Raw genomic sequence first — 16,190 nt, forward strand, 5'->3', positions numbered from 1 at the left:
TCCAGGCCCAAACGTAACTGTGGGATCAATTTGCTTTAAAAACATAGGTACATGATTGCATGCAGCAATGGAAAGTAAAGTGTTCGGTGACTTCCAAAAAATCAGGCGTATGCAGTGACTTCCAAAAAAAATCAGTCGCTTGATTGCAAATAATGGGAACGTAAAGTGCGGTGGATTATTTTGCTTCCAACAAACATGCGCGTGATGGCATGTCACGATGGAAAGTAAAGTATGGGTATACCTTATGGGTACGTAGAAAGTTTTGGTGAAAAAAAATATAACTTTTAGGTGGAAATATTTTCCTTGTATCCAAAAAAGATCTCCACCTCCTTTTATCCAACCTTCTGGCCTGGCAAGTGGAACCTCCTTTCATCGAACCTTCAGCCGGCTGAAAAGTGGAACCTCCATGAGGAGTACAGTGGTCTAATCTTAGTAAGAAAGGGTTTCAAATATTTCAAAAGATATAGATTATAGTATAGATAAAACAGATGGTTTTGTTCACAACCGTTTGTGGTAAGCAAACAATTCCAATGAATTTTCATGTCACGAGTTGCAGACAAGTACATTTGCTTCTTCCTAGTTAGTACAAAAGAGTAAGCAGAAAGATCTGTCACGGCAAAGACCAACAGACCTCGATCATCCAAGGTGCTACAAGCTACAAAAAGTTAGCCCACTGTAACTCTCCGAAGGCCCACCGTTCATGAGGTGTGAAAAGTCCTTGAAACATCAAAGGATTCCCCCCGCCAAAAACCTCGTAACCACGTTATCACTTGCTCTTTGTCTGCTTGGTCGTTCTATTCACTGATTCAAAAGATAAAGGGGAAAAAGAAGCAGCAATTTGACTGATGCCTACAATAGTGACAGCTATAAGAAACCCAAGAAAAAAAACATGAATTGTCAGCTCTTGGACTCAGTAGGAGATGCCCTATCTTGATTCCCCTTACTGTTTGGCTGTGCGGTATTTGCTGGAGCATTGGGAGCACGATTGGTGTCCTTACTCTTGACTGTCGCTGGCTGAGTATCACTTGCACTGCTTTTCAAATCGGAAGCCTTGCTCGGAGATGCTTCATCTTTTTCCGGAACCTCCTCTTTGGTGTGTAAATCAGCAGGAGGAACTTTCGTTTTGTCATCCACAATTTCCTTTACGACCCCCTCCAGTGTATCCAGCCTGTCTAATACCTTTGAAAGCTTTGAGCCAGAATCCTCGTTAGTAGATTCGTCAAGCTGTTTTTGTTTCTCAAGTTCCTCATCCTTTTTCCTTTTCTCTTCTGCTTCCTGAAATATAAAACATGATATTTTAGTCAAATTATGTATGATGCATGTGCCTTCTTTGTTGTACAAGAAACTTCTGTGTTACAATATTTTGAGACTTGGCCATTTGGTCGATAAACCCATGTCTTTGATAATTAGTAGAATAACTTTTTTTATAGTGAAATAGTAGAATAACATGGTTACAAACATAGAGGAAAGTATACCAACATATAGCATTTGCAAACATGTAACCTTGAAACTTCAATTTATCAACCATTGTAATACCATCATTCAATAGCAATTCATCGTTACTGTAATACAAAATTACTTGAAGTTGAACTTATCAACAATTTTAAGACCATTAATGAGTAAAGAAACAGGAAATGTGACATTCTTGACAGATGAGCCATTCCAAATAAAAACAGCACAGTAATTGGTAGTAGAAGGAAAAAAATTGCAAAGTAACAAGGCTGTTCTGCATTTATAAAATTACAGAGCAAACAAAGACAAGTACAGAATAGAGTATCTAGCTGCAAGTTCTCCAATCTAAATGTTCAATAACAGATGCAACTGCAATAAAAGTTTTTTTTTCTCGAACACGTAGGAGAGCTGCGTATCTATATATTAAGAAGAAGAAGGGTGAAGCACCCAGTAACCATTACACAGGTTTTAGAGGGAAAACCTGAAGAAACCAACTGCAATAAAAGTGTTCTGGTAACCTGATGGCACATGCTTGCTATTCTTTAAGTGGCACCATTGGCAAGCACAGCTGCCATGGATCACCTGATCACCATTATTTTCAGCATTCTAAAATCATAAAGTCTAGTATGCATCATCTAACCATTTAAAACTGTCATGACAAGCTGAATGGTTCATGCATATAGGATAGACACAGTGGCAGCTTTGTCCAAATTGACACCACATGCATAATCAACTCAAGTATGCTTTTCCAGGTGAATGACCTTGGCTAAACTCAGCTGAATATGTTCTGATGTCAAAACAGATAAGCTCTTTCAGCCTTGACCCTATAGTTGCAGTTAAATGCATCAGTTAAGCAAACAAGGTGTAACACAACGCTATGATAAGCTACAGCCTATGATACAAGTAATTCATAATTCTGCCATTCGTTGTTAAAAATCATATTTGTTCCAATTCAGTTACTTTATTCCATTTATAACTGTTCATAACAGGTCACAGTATATTACCGCCTCCATCCTTTTGATCTCCCTCCGTGCATATTGGGCCACCAAATAGACAGCTGCACAACAAAACAAAAGCATAAGATAAGTCTCCCAAAAAGAACCAAAGTTGGCATTCCAACGTGCAACCATGCATCTAAAAGAAATGGACTTTTCTCATGAAACAAACCTAGTGAGGGCATGCAGACAAAGAAGAGCTGCACAAGGTGGAAATCAAGCCTGAAATGGAAAAGGAAAGATAGATAAGCAAAGCATGTCACTGGAATTTGTTTCTAATGAAAGCCATCTCCAAAACCTGCAACCCAAGCAAATTCTTCAGATCGAGTGGTCCACAGTTTGCAGTGGTATTCTTAGGTTTAAACTTTAGACATGTTTGATACAAGTATGATGGTAAACAAGTAAGATATATATCCTTCCAAGAACCAAAAAGGAGACCAACAAAAACCGGACACTGTTAGATCCAGGCTCCTTTGGAAATGAGCAAGTGACAAATTTAAATACCATATGGCAAAATGGGAATGGATTTTGGAGGCTGGCCGCCTAGGTATGCAAAATATAAGGTTCTGAATGAACTCCTCCTCTTTAAGTTCATCTTGAGAACTAAAAGCATTTATGAATGGTCACCTGTTTAAAAAAGGGGTAGTGTGGTTCACTAGCAGGTAGACAAGGTCTTGGACTGATATTTGACTATTCCAACATTATTTCCATTTCTCTAAGCAATTAAGGTGGGGGAATGAGAGATTGAGTTGTGCACACTATGTGACTACAATAAATCTTTGGACTGTGGGAACTACTGAATATGTTGAACTACCATGTTAGCTGAGGATGAAGGCAAGGGTTTGCTGCTCTCTAGACAAGTGCAGAGTGCAGATAGTATGCAGCTAGATTTATGTATAGATACTTGACTTTGAAGAGTATCTAAAGCTGCAATGCACAGAAACTTTTGTGTTCAAGACCCAATCTGCTGAACAATAAAAAACAGGAAAAGACAGTAAGCTCAGTTTTGTGTTGTATCTATATACCAAGCCTGAAACTGTAGATCACATCAGCATCTATTTGGTTGCTTCATAGCAAGATTCCGGTGATCTTGCATCAAAGAAGCATGCAACTTGGATGCAAGCATTAGGTGCCTGGATATTATTTATGACTGGATTCCTCATAGTTCAGGGCTTAATTTTCATTCGGGGTTATTCAGTTGCAGTCCTTTCCAGGGCTATTTGGCACATTGGAAATAAAAATATGCCTAATAAACTTATAGATGCATTTGTCCCATTTCTGGCTAATTTGCTGTGTTGGAGGACTATTTAAAAGAATGGCCTATCTAGGCGGAGGGGGCTCTCCAGATTGGGATTCATCAAGAGCCCGACCGCCCTTTATCTGCTTGCCCATGGCAAAAAGAAAAAGGAAAGAAAAACCATCCACCTCCACCTGCTCCCGTCTTCTCCGCCCGTACGCCCCGCGCCCGCCTCCGCCCGCATGGCCTACCACCTGCCATGCCGGCAAGGACCGCCCTCCTCCCACCCCTTCCCCTCCCACTCCTCCAAGCCATCCGGCCTCCGCCCCCATCACCCGCCTCGCCAGTGTTGCCTTCGATGCCAGCAAGGACCGCCCTCCACCCAACCCATCCCTACCCTTCCCTTCCCCTCCCTCTCCTCCTCCCCCTCCGTCTAGATCTGCTGGAACAACGCCGCCGCCGTTATCATCATAGTCTTCTCTGTCTCCGGCGAACGCCCCTGCCCCGACACACCGGTTGTCTTCCGCTGCCCGGGCCGGTGGTACCATCGCTGCCTCGCCTCGCCTTCACCGCCGGGCCGGCTGCCTCCCCGAAGCTCCCTCTAGACCCGGGAGCACACAAGTAACCCCCAACCCTGAACCGTAGCTCCCCGGAGCGCTGCCCATCGTGGGAACTCTTTTCTTCCTCCCCTTTGTTACTTTCTTCTTACGGTGGAGTTACTTCTTCATGTATGCTCCTAGAAGCAAGCTCTCCGTATAGCTTTTGGGTCAAAAGAAATTCCCCAAGAAACCTATTCCTGCAGAACTAAATGACAAACTTGTAATTACTCTGCAAATGTTGAAGCTGTCAGGACATCAAGTCAAAAGCAAGGCAAACAGAAACATTTCAGGCGAAATGAGACCCCATCCCATCTCGTTGCCCCAATGCTACCCCCATTCCATCTCATGTCGCCTCGAAATGTAATTGCTACCGACAATAAACCCTATGAGAGGAAGATGGCCACTCACCCGAACTCCTTGCGCTTGGGGGGCACGGTGAAGAGGATGTTGGCGGCGGTCTTCCAGTCGGCGCCGCTGCTCCAGTCGAAGTTTTGGACTTGCTTGTACGCCTCCATCCGAGCCCGCGCCGCCGCCTCCGCGCGGGCCTTCGCCGCGGTTGCGGCCGCTGCCTCGGCATCGACGGGGGTAACGCCTTCGCCGGCGGCGGAGGAGAGGAGGCGGCGGAGGGACGAGACCGGGAGCCGCCGTCCTGGCCGCAGCGCCGGAAGCATCGCTTCGAGCCGTGTGGTGGGCCGGCGCGGCCAAGAGAGCTTCGGCCTTCGAGGGATCGCGCTAGACTCCCCACTTGCGCTGTTTTGGGGCGGGTAGCAGCTCTTCCAAAATCGCTTCCCGGAGAAGCAAAACCTCGGCGGCCCAGGAAGCTCTGTTCTTTTTTTCTTGATCAGCCCAGGAAGCTGATTTCATTGAGTCGGGTTTAGGTGGGAAGCTCGGGCCAGGAAACTATTTTGATATTTGATATCGTACGTGCCTCACGTAGACACTTTTATTCCTAACCCTCAATTGGCATGTCTTAAAAGTCTTGTATGCTGGAGCAGCAACTAAACAGAATTCAGGAGGAGCGCTGTTAAATAGTTTTTCAGAGATAATTCTGTAAAATGATTTTTTAAAATAAACTAAGGGTTTAGGAGCTGGGAGCTGAAATAAAATAACTTCTACTGATTCACTTCTCGCAGAGAATCTAAGACCCTGTTTGGGACAGCTCCCTAAGTATCTTATAGACTGAATCCAGGAGAAGATCTGTCAAACACTATTTTCTAAGAAAAGTTATTCTATGTTGATTGTGTGAAGTGGTTCTTTAAAATAAACTAAGGAGCTGGAAGTTGAAAAAAGTAGCTCCTCCTAATTTACTTCTCACACTGAATCTATTTTTCATAAAGTTACTGTTAAGAATCATAGAGAATCATTCTCATGTAGCGAATCATTTCTACCAGAGAATCAGCTCCCATAAAGAATCAGATGGAGCTCTACCAAACTGACCCTAACTTTTAAATAAAATTCATCATAGAAAATCATAGAGAATTACTGTCAGCTACTAGCCACTAAATCACTTCTCTCAGAGATTACCTCCCAAACTAGCCACTAAATCACTTCTCTCAGAGATTAGCTTCCAGAGAATCAGATGGAGCTCTACCAAACTGGCTCTAACTTTTAAATAAAGTTATTATAGAGAATCATAGAGAATTACTGTCAGCCCCCTGAATCACGAATCACTACTCTCAGATAATCAGCTTCCATATTGAATCAGAAGCGGACGGAGCAAGACCAAAGTAGCCCTAAATATAACTCTCTGTTTGCAGGTTCTTTGCATTCTAAAGGTTAGCTTCCCCCTTTTTCTATTTCACTTCTTTTCGTTTTCCTTTCATTTCCTGGTCCAGGGAATGGACAACTCTGCCCTTGCCCCTATCTTGTACACGGATTGGATCCGATTCCAATCGATTCAATCCGGCCGATGCCGATCACAACTTCCTTCCACTCGTGCCCTCCCGTCTCTACCTCTCTCTTGTGCCGAGTTGCTACCCACCGTCATTCTCCCCTCTGCCCAGCGGCCTTCCATATTGTAGGCATTCTACTCATCTACGTGGAGCTGGGTGTTTCACTATAAAAAATGATTTGTAGGGATACCTTTTCTTTTCTAGGAGCGGATCAAAAGGTAACCCGCTCCTATAAATGAAGCGCGGTTACTATAGCATCCGACCCGCCTCTAGAAAGGTATTTTTAGGGGTGGGTGACGCCACCATCCACCTGTGAAAATGGTGGCATTTCTAGGGGCTTGATGATGTCATCGAATTACCGCTAGGTTTTGGTGAGGCTCGCGGGCGCCACTGTTAGAGGTTGTACTGCCGCCATTGTTGATGATGTCAATGAATTACCACTAATCATCTGCTCAAGGTGCAAAGATTTGAGGCTCGTTGCATTCACATGCAAGTGGACTAAAAATCATGGCAAGAGATTTTTCAAGTGCTCAAGAACAACAATTGGATGAGTGATTCCTTCAAATTCTGTTGACAAGTTTTGATTTTGTGCAACAATTGTTATTTGAATTGAATTGCGTAGGTACTAGGAAGATGTGATATTTACACATTTTAGAAATTGGATGAGTGATTCCTTCAAATTCTGTTGACAAGTTTTGATTTTGTGCAACAATTGTTATTTGAATTGAATTGTGTAGATACTAGGAAGATGTGATATTTACACATTTTAGAAAGAGTATAATTAGTACCTTCAGGCTCAAGGTATTTCGATTTGACGACCTCGCTCGTGGATGCGTTCCTATCGTGCAATGGAAGAATTTCGCAAGTGCAATCTTTCTGTCAGTAAGGATTGCACCAGAGCACATTCTACATCTAATAGGCTATGAACTATAGATACAGAAGAATCATTTTGAGTGAGTCCGTAAGAAGCGACGCACTTTTTCATCGGTTCCAAGGCTCCCGAAAAGAGAAAGGAGACTTATCTTGACATGGGCGTTGGTTTTTCCAATGAAAAACAAGAACATTCTTTCATTCCATTACAAGAACAAGTCAAGTTGAGATTGCATGAGATGGAGGAGCAGCCATGATAGATGTTGGGAATGGTCGAGACTTGAGTTGAAGAAGAAACACTCGAGAAATATTGGTACAGATATTTCCCGATTGACCGAAAGGGGTCAGATAGTGATTCGGATATCATTTTTAGGTATATATTTGGAATTTTTTTGGATATCAGATATGAATTCAGATACTTCATCCAAATATCAGATTCATATATAAGAAGAGTAATATCCGTTGGATATCAGATATCCAGTCAGATAATCCGTATCTGTTAATAAAAATTTGATTTAATCTTTAAAAATTTATAACTAGGGCAATTTCCCTATATGCCACTAAGAAAACTTGTAATCCCTCGCATGCTATCATTGTGTCTATGACACGTGGGTTCCCTACAGTTAATGATAGTGGCATATAAAGGATTTAGAGTTCAACCAATGGCACATGAGGAATTTTTCCTTCTAACTAATTCATTTCAAATAAAAAAATATAAATTAGCACCAATTTTTTTCTAAAAATATAATCTACTATTGGTATTCTATTGGAGATGGATCTTATTTATTCCTAGTCTAGTTCAAGAATTTCAACAATCAAAAATAGACTTATTTCATTCAATAAAAACTCAATATCGTAATAATTCGATCGCTTCTACACATTTATGCATGTAATAATTTTGAATGATTTTGAATGTCAATGTTGTGTAATTGAGTGCCCAAAATGGCATGTTATCTATTGTTAATTTGGTTAATCAAGCATGATTTTAGTTTGAATGTGACCTCGTGGAGTAGATGAATCCACTAGTACAATATGGCTCTACACAAGCGGTAGCCTTTTTCCATCACAAGCGGCTAGGTTGTAAAACCGCTTGAGATGTGCCAGGCCATTCAAACCGCTTGTGATGTTTAAGTATCACAAGCGGTCCGAAATTAAAAAGCGCATGTGATATCCGCGTCAACATCACAGGCGGTTTATAAGACAACCCGCTTGTGAGTTTATCACCATCACAGGCGGTTTTTAACCTGACCGGCTGTGATATAATTTTGAAATCACAAACGGTCAGTAATACGAAACGCTTGTAATGCGGGACATGTGTCACAAGCGGTTTTAGAATCTTAACCGCTTGTGATGGATTCATATCTCAAGCGGTCTGTAACAGGGAACGCTTGTGACGCTGGATACGTATCACAAGCGGTCAAACTAAATAGAACCGCTTGTATGTGAATACCAAACCGAGTAAAATTGCATAGACAGAGGCCCTTCGTCCAGAATCACAGAATGAAATATACTCAAGTCCAATATAGATCAATACAGAATCACAGAATCGATATTCTTTCAAGTCCAATATAGATAAATACAGAATCACAGAAGGGAAATTTCTATAATCTACAAGTAACAAATTAATATGTAACACTATAATAAGCTCCAACAAATGATCCTTCTAGCTGAGACCTCTCCTGGGCATTGCTGCACATATAGGCAAAACAAATCAGTTAACCGTGACCTTTAGCATCAACATGAGCATTTATATTGTTAGTAGAAAACCACCATATATATATGTGAATGAATTTAAATAGCACACATAGAGAACTTGAGAGATTTTAAATTCATTGGTAACCACAATACATAGTCGATCGGACACATGACAAATACAATTTGATTTATACAATTTTTCATGAACTACCATTTTTCCGCATGTATGGCTTCAAGTTCTTATCAATTTTCTTTTCCACACGCTTGATTCTCTCAGGACCATTAAAGACGGACATCTCTTCATACTTATTGTATTCCTCATCTCCGTCTCCCACATTCTCAACTCCAACAATTTTTTGCTTTCCAGAAATAACTACATGGCACTTCTCATTTGATGGATCGAGTACATAGAACACTTGTGCAACACATTCGGCGAGAACCCACGGGTCATCTTTATATCCTACTTTCTTTAAGTCTACCAGTGTGAGTCCGTAGTTGTCCACTGTCACCCCCCCGGGATGTTGTACCCATTGGCACCTAAATAAGGGTATTTTCAAGCTCGGACCATAATCAAGTTCCCATATTTCCTCTATGAATCCAAAATATGTGGTCTTCTGTCCCTGTAGGTCAAAAGCATCAATACGAACACCGCTATTTTGCACAACACTTTTCATGTCTTTTGATTTAGTGTGGAATGTGTACCCATTGATGTCATATGCTTGCCATGATGTCACTAAACACGATGGTCCAGAAGCCAAATTCCTCATTGTTTTCTCTTCCAAAGAGTCTCCGGATGGGATGTTTTTGTCCATTAACCATTCGCTAAAACGATGTTTGTGCTCCCTCATGATCCAGTCCTCTGTGCGGTTCTGATTTTCTTTACGAAGCTCATCTAGGTGTTCCTCAATGTAAGGCTCGGCTATCGCGAGATGTTGTAGTACACTACCATGAGCACAATGTACTATCTTGTAATCCTCGACGCGGAAAGTTTTCCTGCCCATTCTCCCTCTCCCACATAGTTTACCCTCATGTTTAGGTACAGGCACACCTATCATTGTTCCATCTCTGATGTAATCTATACAGCTCTCAATCACTTCTTCTGTAGTGTATCCCTCCATGATTGAACCCTCTGGGTGAGCGCGATTTCGCACATAACCTTTTAACACTGCCAAGTACCGCTCCAACTGAAACATATGATGTAAATATAGTGGCCCTAATATTTTTATCTGATCCACGAGATGTATGATAAGGTGTACTTGCATATCAAAAAATGATGGAGGAAAACACATTTCAAGCTTGCACATAGTCTCGATGATGTATGCCTTCAGATAGTCCAAGTCTTCTAAAGCTATTACTTTTTGTGACACTGCATTGAAAAAGTAACACAAACGTGTGATGACAACTTTGACATGCTCTGTTTCGAGGGCTCTTACCGCAATTGGGAGGAACACCGTCATCATCATATGGCAGTCATGAGAGTTGTAACCAAATAGAGACAAGTCCTTCATCCTAACTAGTTTGCTGATATTGGATGAGAAACCTGTGGGCACTTTGATCCCACGCAAACATTTGCAAATTTTTGTTTTCTCCTCAACTGTCAAGTTGTAGCTAGCTGGGGGAAGGTAAGGCTTCCCTTTGCCACTATCCACTGGATGAAGTTCCGATCTGATTTGAAGATCTACTAGGTCCTGGCGTGACTTAAGTCCATCCTTTGTCTTACTCGGCATGCCCAGTAAGGTTCCAATGATGCTATCAAAAACATTCTTTGTTACATGCATCAAATCAATGCTGTGGCAAATTTCCATATCCTTCCAGTATGGGAGGTACTTGAAAAAAATCGATTGCTTCTTGAAAGTTGTGTCAGTTGAAGGGTCAGTTCTCTTTCTCTTTTCTCCTTTGTTTTTTTCCCCTTTCCGAATACAACCTGAATGTTTTTTACAATTTCAAAAATGAGTTTCCCGCTATAAGGCTTCGGTGCACCTTCACTTTCCAGTTCATTGTTAAATTCCTCTTTCATCTTTCGGTACTTATGCTGCTTCATCAAGAACCGTCTGTGTCCCATGAACACCAACTTCTTGGATGATTTAAGGTATAAGGAAGCAGTTCCATCCACGCACACTACACAACCATTCTTTCCTTTGGTCTTTTGCCCTGAAAGTGTGGCGCCCCCGGGAGAATCATGGATGGTAACAAATATAATTGCTCTTAGGTTGAAATACTCCTGGCGATACTCATCCCATATTCGAACTCCTTCATTCCAGAGCTTCGCCATATCTTCCATAAGAGGTTCCAGGAACACATCAATATCAACACCAGCTGCTTTCGGACCTTGAATAAGAATAGTCAACATAATGTACTTCCTTTTGTGACACAACCATGACGGAAGATTGTACATCGTCAGAGTCACGGGCCAGGTGCTATGTATACTTCTTTTTTCACCAAATGGATTCATTCCGTCTGTACCCAAAGCAAATCTTATATTTCTGATTTCTTTGGCAAACTCAGGATACATATGATCAAAAGTTTTCCACTGTGATGCATCAGCAGGGTGTCGAATCTGTTTGTTATTCTGCTTGCGACTTTCAGCATGCCAGCGCATAAGCTCAGCCTCCCTAGGGTTCGAGAACAAACGCTTCAAGCGATCAATTACTGGAAGATACCACATCACCAAAGCTGGGATCTTTGACCTCCTGTTGCCATCCATGTCATCAAGAGTGTCATCATCAATTTCAGGTCCGATAGCGGCTTTCTTGTTTCTATTTATCTTCGCGATTTTGCTCACACACTCTTGATTGTAGCTCTTCTTGTATCGACTGACATTGCAAACTGGGCATCTTGTTGCGTTCTCAAACTCACCACGATACAGAATACAATGGTTCGGACATGCATGAATTTTTTGCACACCCAGAGCTACGGGAGATATAAGCTTCTTCGCTTTATAAGTGCTGGTTGGTAGTTTGTTGGGTTTTGGTAGGAGTTGGGATAGAAATTTTAAAAGATCTGTGAAGCTACTATCAGACCATCCGGCGCTAGCCTTCAACTTAAGAAGTTCAAGAACTGTACGCAGTGTAGTAAACTCTTTGTCACAGCCCTTTGATTCATCATATAAAGGTTCTTTTGAGGCACTTTCCAAACCCTCCAATTTAGGTAGATCTTTCTTCTGTGATCCCATAGAACTCAACATTTCTGGATCCATATGGTGCAACATGTCTTTGCAATCAAATTCTACAAAATCTTGATTGGCATCCACAGAATCCACTTTACCATCCTTTTTAGCTAACATTCCCACAGCACTTTCATCATTACCAAGCACTTCACACGGATCCAGCTCACCATGTTCTGTCCATATCGTGTAATTGTTTTTGAACCCTCTTTTGAGCAGATGTGATTGGATTGCTCCTGTATCTCTCCAAGCTACCTTATTATCACAATCGATGCATGGGCACAATATCTCCTTACTTTTTCGCATATTCGCATGCTTGTTGGCCGCTTCAATAAAGCTTCTGACATTTCGAATGTACGACGGATGTGGTCTTGGCACATTGTACATCCAACCTCGGTCCATTGCCTATCCCTATATTGATTAACGTAAATTGAATTCAAGACCATATGACGATAGGTACATGACAGTGAAACAAGAACATATCGATAGGTACATGACAGAAGTCTCAATCTTCAAAATTCTATGCCATGAACTACAAAAACCCCTAATTAATTGAATTCGATCACTAAATCATGAACGAATGTGCATAAACTAAAGCAACAGACAATTTTGATGAGGATACCTTGCGGCTTGGGGTCGGTTCATCAGCTCGTGGACGCGCGGCGCTCTGCTCGGGGACAGCAGCTCGTACACGGCGCGACGCTCGGGGACGGCGGCAGCTCCTGGACGGCGCGATGCTCTGGGACGGCGGCAGGTAGTGGACGTACGGCGTGGCGCTCTGGGCCGACGGCGGCAGCTCGTGGACGCGAATCGACGCTCGGGGCCCGCGGCGCCAGCCCGTGGATGGCGCGGCGCTCGGGGCCGCGGCGCTCGTGGACGGCGGCGGCAGCTCGTCCCACGTCGCGGCGCTCGGGGCAGCGGCGCTCGTGGACGCGAATCGACGCTCGGGGCCCGCGGCACCAGCCCGTGGATGGCGCGGCGCTCGGGGCCGCGGCGCTCGTGGACGGCGGCGGCAGCTCGTCCCACGTCGCGGCGCTCGGGGCAGCGGCGCTCGTGGACGCGAATCGACGCTCGGGGCCCGCGGCGCCAGCCCGTGGATGGCGCGGCGCTCGGGGCCGCGGCGCTCGTGGACGGCGGCGGCAGCTGTTAGGCAACGGTAGAAAGTCAAAAGGGTTCCTCTGCACCTCGATTCCAACCAGTTTATAATGTACACACACCACAAGCGGATATAAACCAAAATCCGCTTGAGATACACGGAAATTTTGAGTTGTAGAACTTCACAAGTGCTTTCTCCTTGACGACCGCCTGTGATGTAGAACATCACAAGCGCTTATTCCTCCACGACCGCTTGTGAAATGGAACATCACAAGCGCTTTTTCCTTGACGACCGCCTGTGATGTAGAACATCACAAGCGCTTCTTCCTTCACGACCGCTTGTGAAGTGGCACATCACAAGCGCTTTTTCCTTCCCGACCGCTTGTGAAACCGCTTGCGATATGCTTTTCCTTCCCAACCGCTTTTTCCTTCCAGTCCGCTTGGGATAACTTTTTACAAATTTTGGTCTTATGAAATTTCGTTTCAGAATAATCTGTGTGTGAACGTTGGATAAATCTTTTGGTACAATTTCTACATATCATATAGTGCATGAGTGTCGTTGCGTAGAATTTTCATGAATTTTTGAGTTCGGTAACTATTTAATTGTATTTAAGTGAATTTCTACATGCTTCTTGAGAGTAATTCGAACTTGAACTAAGACTACGAACAATATATCTCAAAAAAATTCCTGAAAAATATATATTGTTTGATGTGTTATATTATTGACTAATTTCCAGAAAATGATCCAAAATTTAATTGTTTATTTACTAAAAAAGGTACCTTTGCTCTGTGTGATGGCAACAAATAAATCTAATAATATGGATATTTTGTCCAAAAAATCTATAACTTGACATGGCATCATACTTTAGGTTACTGAACTCCTAGAAAAAAAATCACTTTATTTAGACAAACTTGGAAACACATTTGTTCATAGGATCACAAGTAAGAGTCACATGGTTAGTATAAAGTCAACTAAATCAATGATCCTATGAACAAGTGTGTTTCCAAAGTTATCGAAATCAAGTGATTTTTTTTCTAGGAGTTCAGTAACCTAAAGTATGATGCCATGTCAAGTTATAGATTTTTTGGACAAAATATCCATATTATTAGATTTATTTGTTGCCATCACACAGAGCAAAGGTACCTTTTTTTAGTAAATAAACAATTAAATTTTGGATCATTTTCTGGAAATTAGTCAATAATATAACACATCAAACAATATATATTTTTCAGGAATTTTTTTGAGATATATTGTTCGTAGTTTTAGTTCAAGTTCGAATTACTCTCAAGAAGCATGTAGAAATTCACTTAAATACAATTAAATAGTTACCGAACTCAAAAATTCATGAAAATTCTACGCAGCGACACTCATGCACTATATGATATGTAGAAATTGTACCAAAAGATTTATCCAACGTTCACACACAGATTATTCTGAAACGAAATTTCATAAGACCCAAATTTGTAAAAAGTTATCCCAAGCGGACCGGAAGGAAAAAGCGGTTGGGAAGGAAAAGCGCATCGCAAGTGGTTTCACAAGCGGTCGGGAAGGAAAAAGCGTTTGTGATGTTCCACTTCACAAGCGGTCGGGAAGGAAAAAGCACTTGTGATGTTCTACATCACAGGCGGTCGTCAACGAAAAAGCGCTTGTGAACAGATGGATGCCTATGTGTCCCACGCAGGCGCGCCCCAAACAAAATTTTCATCTCCCTCCCGGAGGCGCGCCGCCAGACAAAATTTTCTAAACCGCCTACCGCACCAGCCGTGTCCATCCCCGCCGCCATCCCCTTGCCGGCCGGAGGGCCGCGCCATCCTCGAGCCGAGCGGAGCGCCGCCGTCCCTGAGTGGAGCGCCACCGTCCCCGAGTGGAGCGGCGCCGTCCCCGAGCGGAGTGCCGCCGTGCCCTAGCGGACGGCCGCCGTCCCCGAGCGGAGGGGCGCCGTCCCCGAGCGGAGTGCCGCCGTGCCCGAGCGGAGGGCCGCCGTCCCCGAGTGGAGCGGCGCCGTCCCCGAGCGGAGTGCCGCCGTGCCCTAGCGGACGGCCGCCGTCCCTGAGCGGAGGGGCACCGTCCCCGAGCGGAGCGCCGCCGTGCCCTAGCGGAGGGCCGCCGTCCCCGAGCGGAGGGGCGTCGTCCCCGAGCGGAGTGCCGTCGTGCCCGAGCGGAGGGCCGCCGTCCCTGAGCCGAGTGCCGCCGCCCCCTCGCCCAGTGCAGCCACGGTTGTACCTGTTCCTGTTGGCCTTCTCGTAGTTGATTCTCTGCCTCACAGTTTACATATACGTACATCAATTGTTCTTCCTAGATGCTGCTCTAGTGCACTGCCCTTTACAGAATACAGTTGTTCTTCCTAGATGATAACAATACATGAACTGCCTCTTATGTTAACCTCTATTTGTTAGCATGAACTGCCTCTTATGTTCTAAGATAGCATGTATTCTTGATCTGAATTGCATTGATTCATCGTTTTCAGTTACATAGAATTAGCTTAATTTTTTCTACTGATGTGCAGTGCTTATATTTGTTACTAGGATGGATGATATGGACTTGACCGGTGTCTGTAACAAATCTAATGAAGACGCGACCAGACTCCATTGGCAGACATCAAGCAGTTCCAGTGAAGGCAGCGGGGAGGAGGATAATTCTAGTGATGACAATCCTTCAACACCCATACCTCCGAGACAGAGAAAAACTTCAGATGAGCTTGATGCTGACTATATTCCCAACGAAGAGGAGGTAAATAGAAATCAGCCTGATAACTTAAATTATGTAGCATCTAAAATATGTCCATATATTAAAGGCTATCAATTGTTTGAATATATAGGTCTCAAATGAAGAGAAGAAAGAGGAGGCATGCTCTACAGGAAACACAGAGGAAGCTCCGGTGGCTGAATCATCTGTTTCACAGAAGCGGAAACGAGGGCCACGAGGTCCCAATCAGCTGAAGGCCGGTGCAGTCATGTACATAACAAAGCTCAATGCAGAGGGGTTTCCTGAAGAACCACTTGATGTGGTTACAAAGTTCCGAAATGCCTGTGGGGCTATTGTCAGAGATATAGTGCCAATCACACTTCAGAAGTGGAAGGATTTGGATGCCGACACCCGCAATAGGCTATGGGCTAAGTTGTCAGAGTCATTCAGGGTCCCGAAAGGCATGGAGGATGCAGTAAGGAAGTCGATGCTCTCTACTATGGCCA

The 16,190-nt window shown here is 43.5% G+C and overlaps 1 protein-coding gene across 1 annotated transcript; it reads right to left on the reverse strand.

Annotated features, from left to right (window-relative positions):
• Positions 1–514: 514 nt before the first annotated feature.
• On the reverse strand, positions 515–5,022 carry LOC112898535. The gene is made up of 4 exons (XM_025966872.1): positions 4,692–5,022; positions 2,620–2,669; positions 2,457–2,509; positions 515–1,275 (listed from the first exon to the last, which is right to left on the reverse strand). The coding sequence occupies exons 1-4, from the start codon at positions 4,952–4,954 to the stop codon at positions 898–900; spliced, it is 744 nt and encodes a 247-aa protein (XP_025822657.1). The 5' UTR covers positions 4,955–5,022; the 3' UTR covers positions 515–897.
• Between the last annotated feature and the right edge of the window lie 11,168 nt (positions 5,023–16,190).

This window comes from Panicum hallii, chromosome 6 (genome assembly GCF_002211085.1).
Source record: "Panicum hallii strain FIL2 chromosome 6, PHallii_v3.1, whole genome shotgun sequence".
NCBI classification, from domain to species: Eukaryota; Viridiplantae; Streptophyta; class Magnoliopsida; order Poales; family Poaceae; genus Panicum; species Panicum hallii.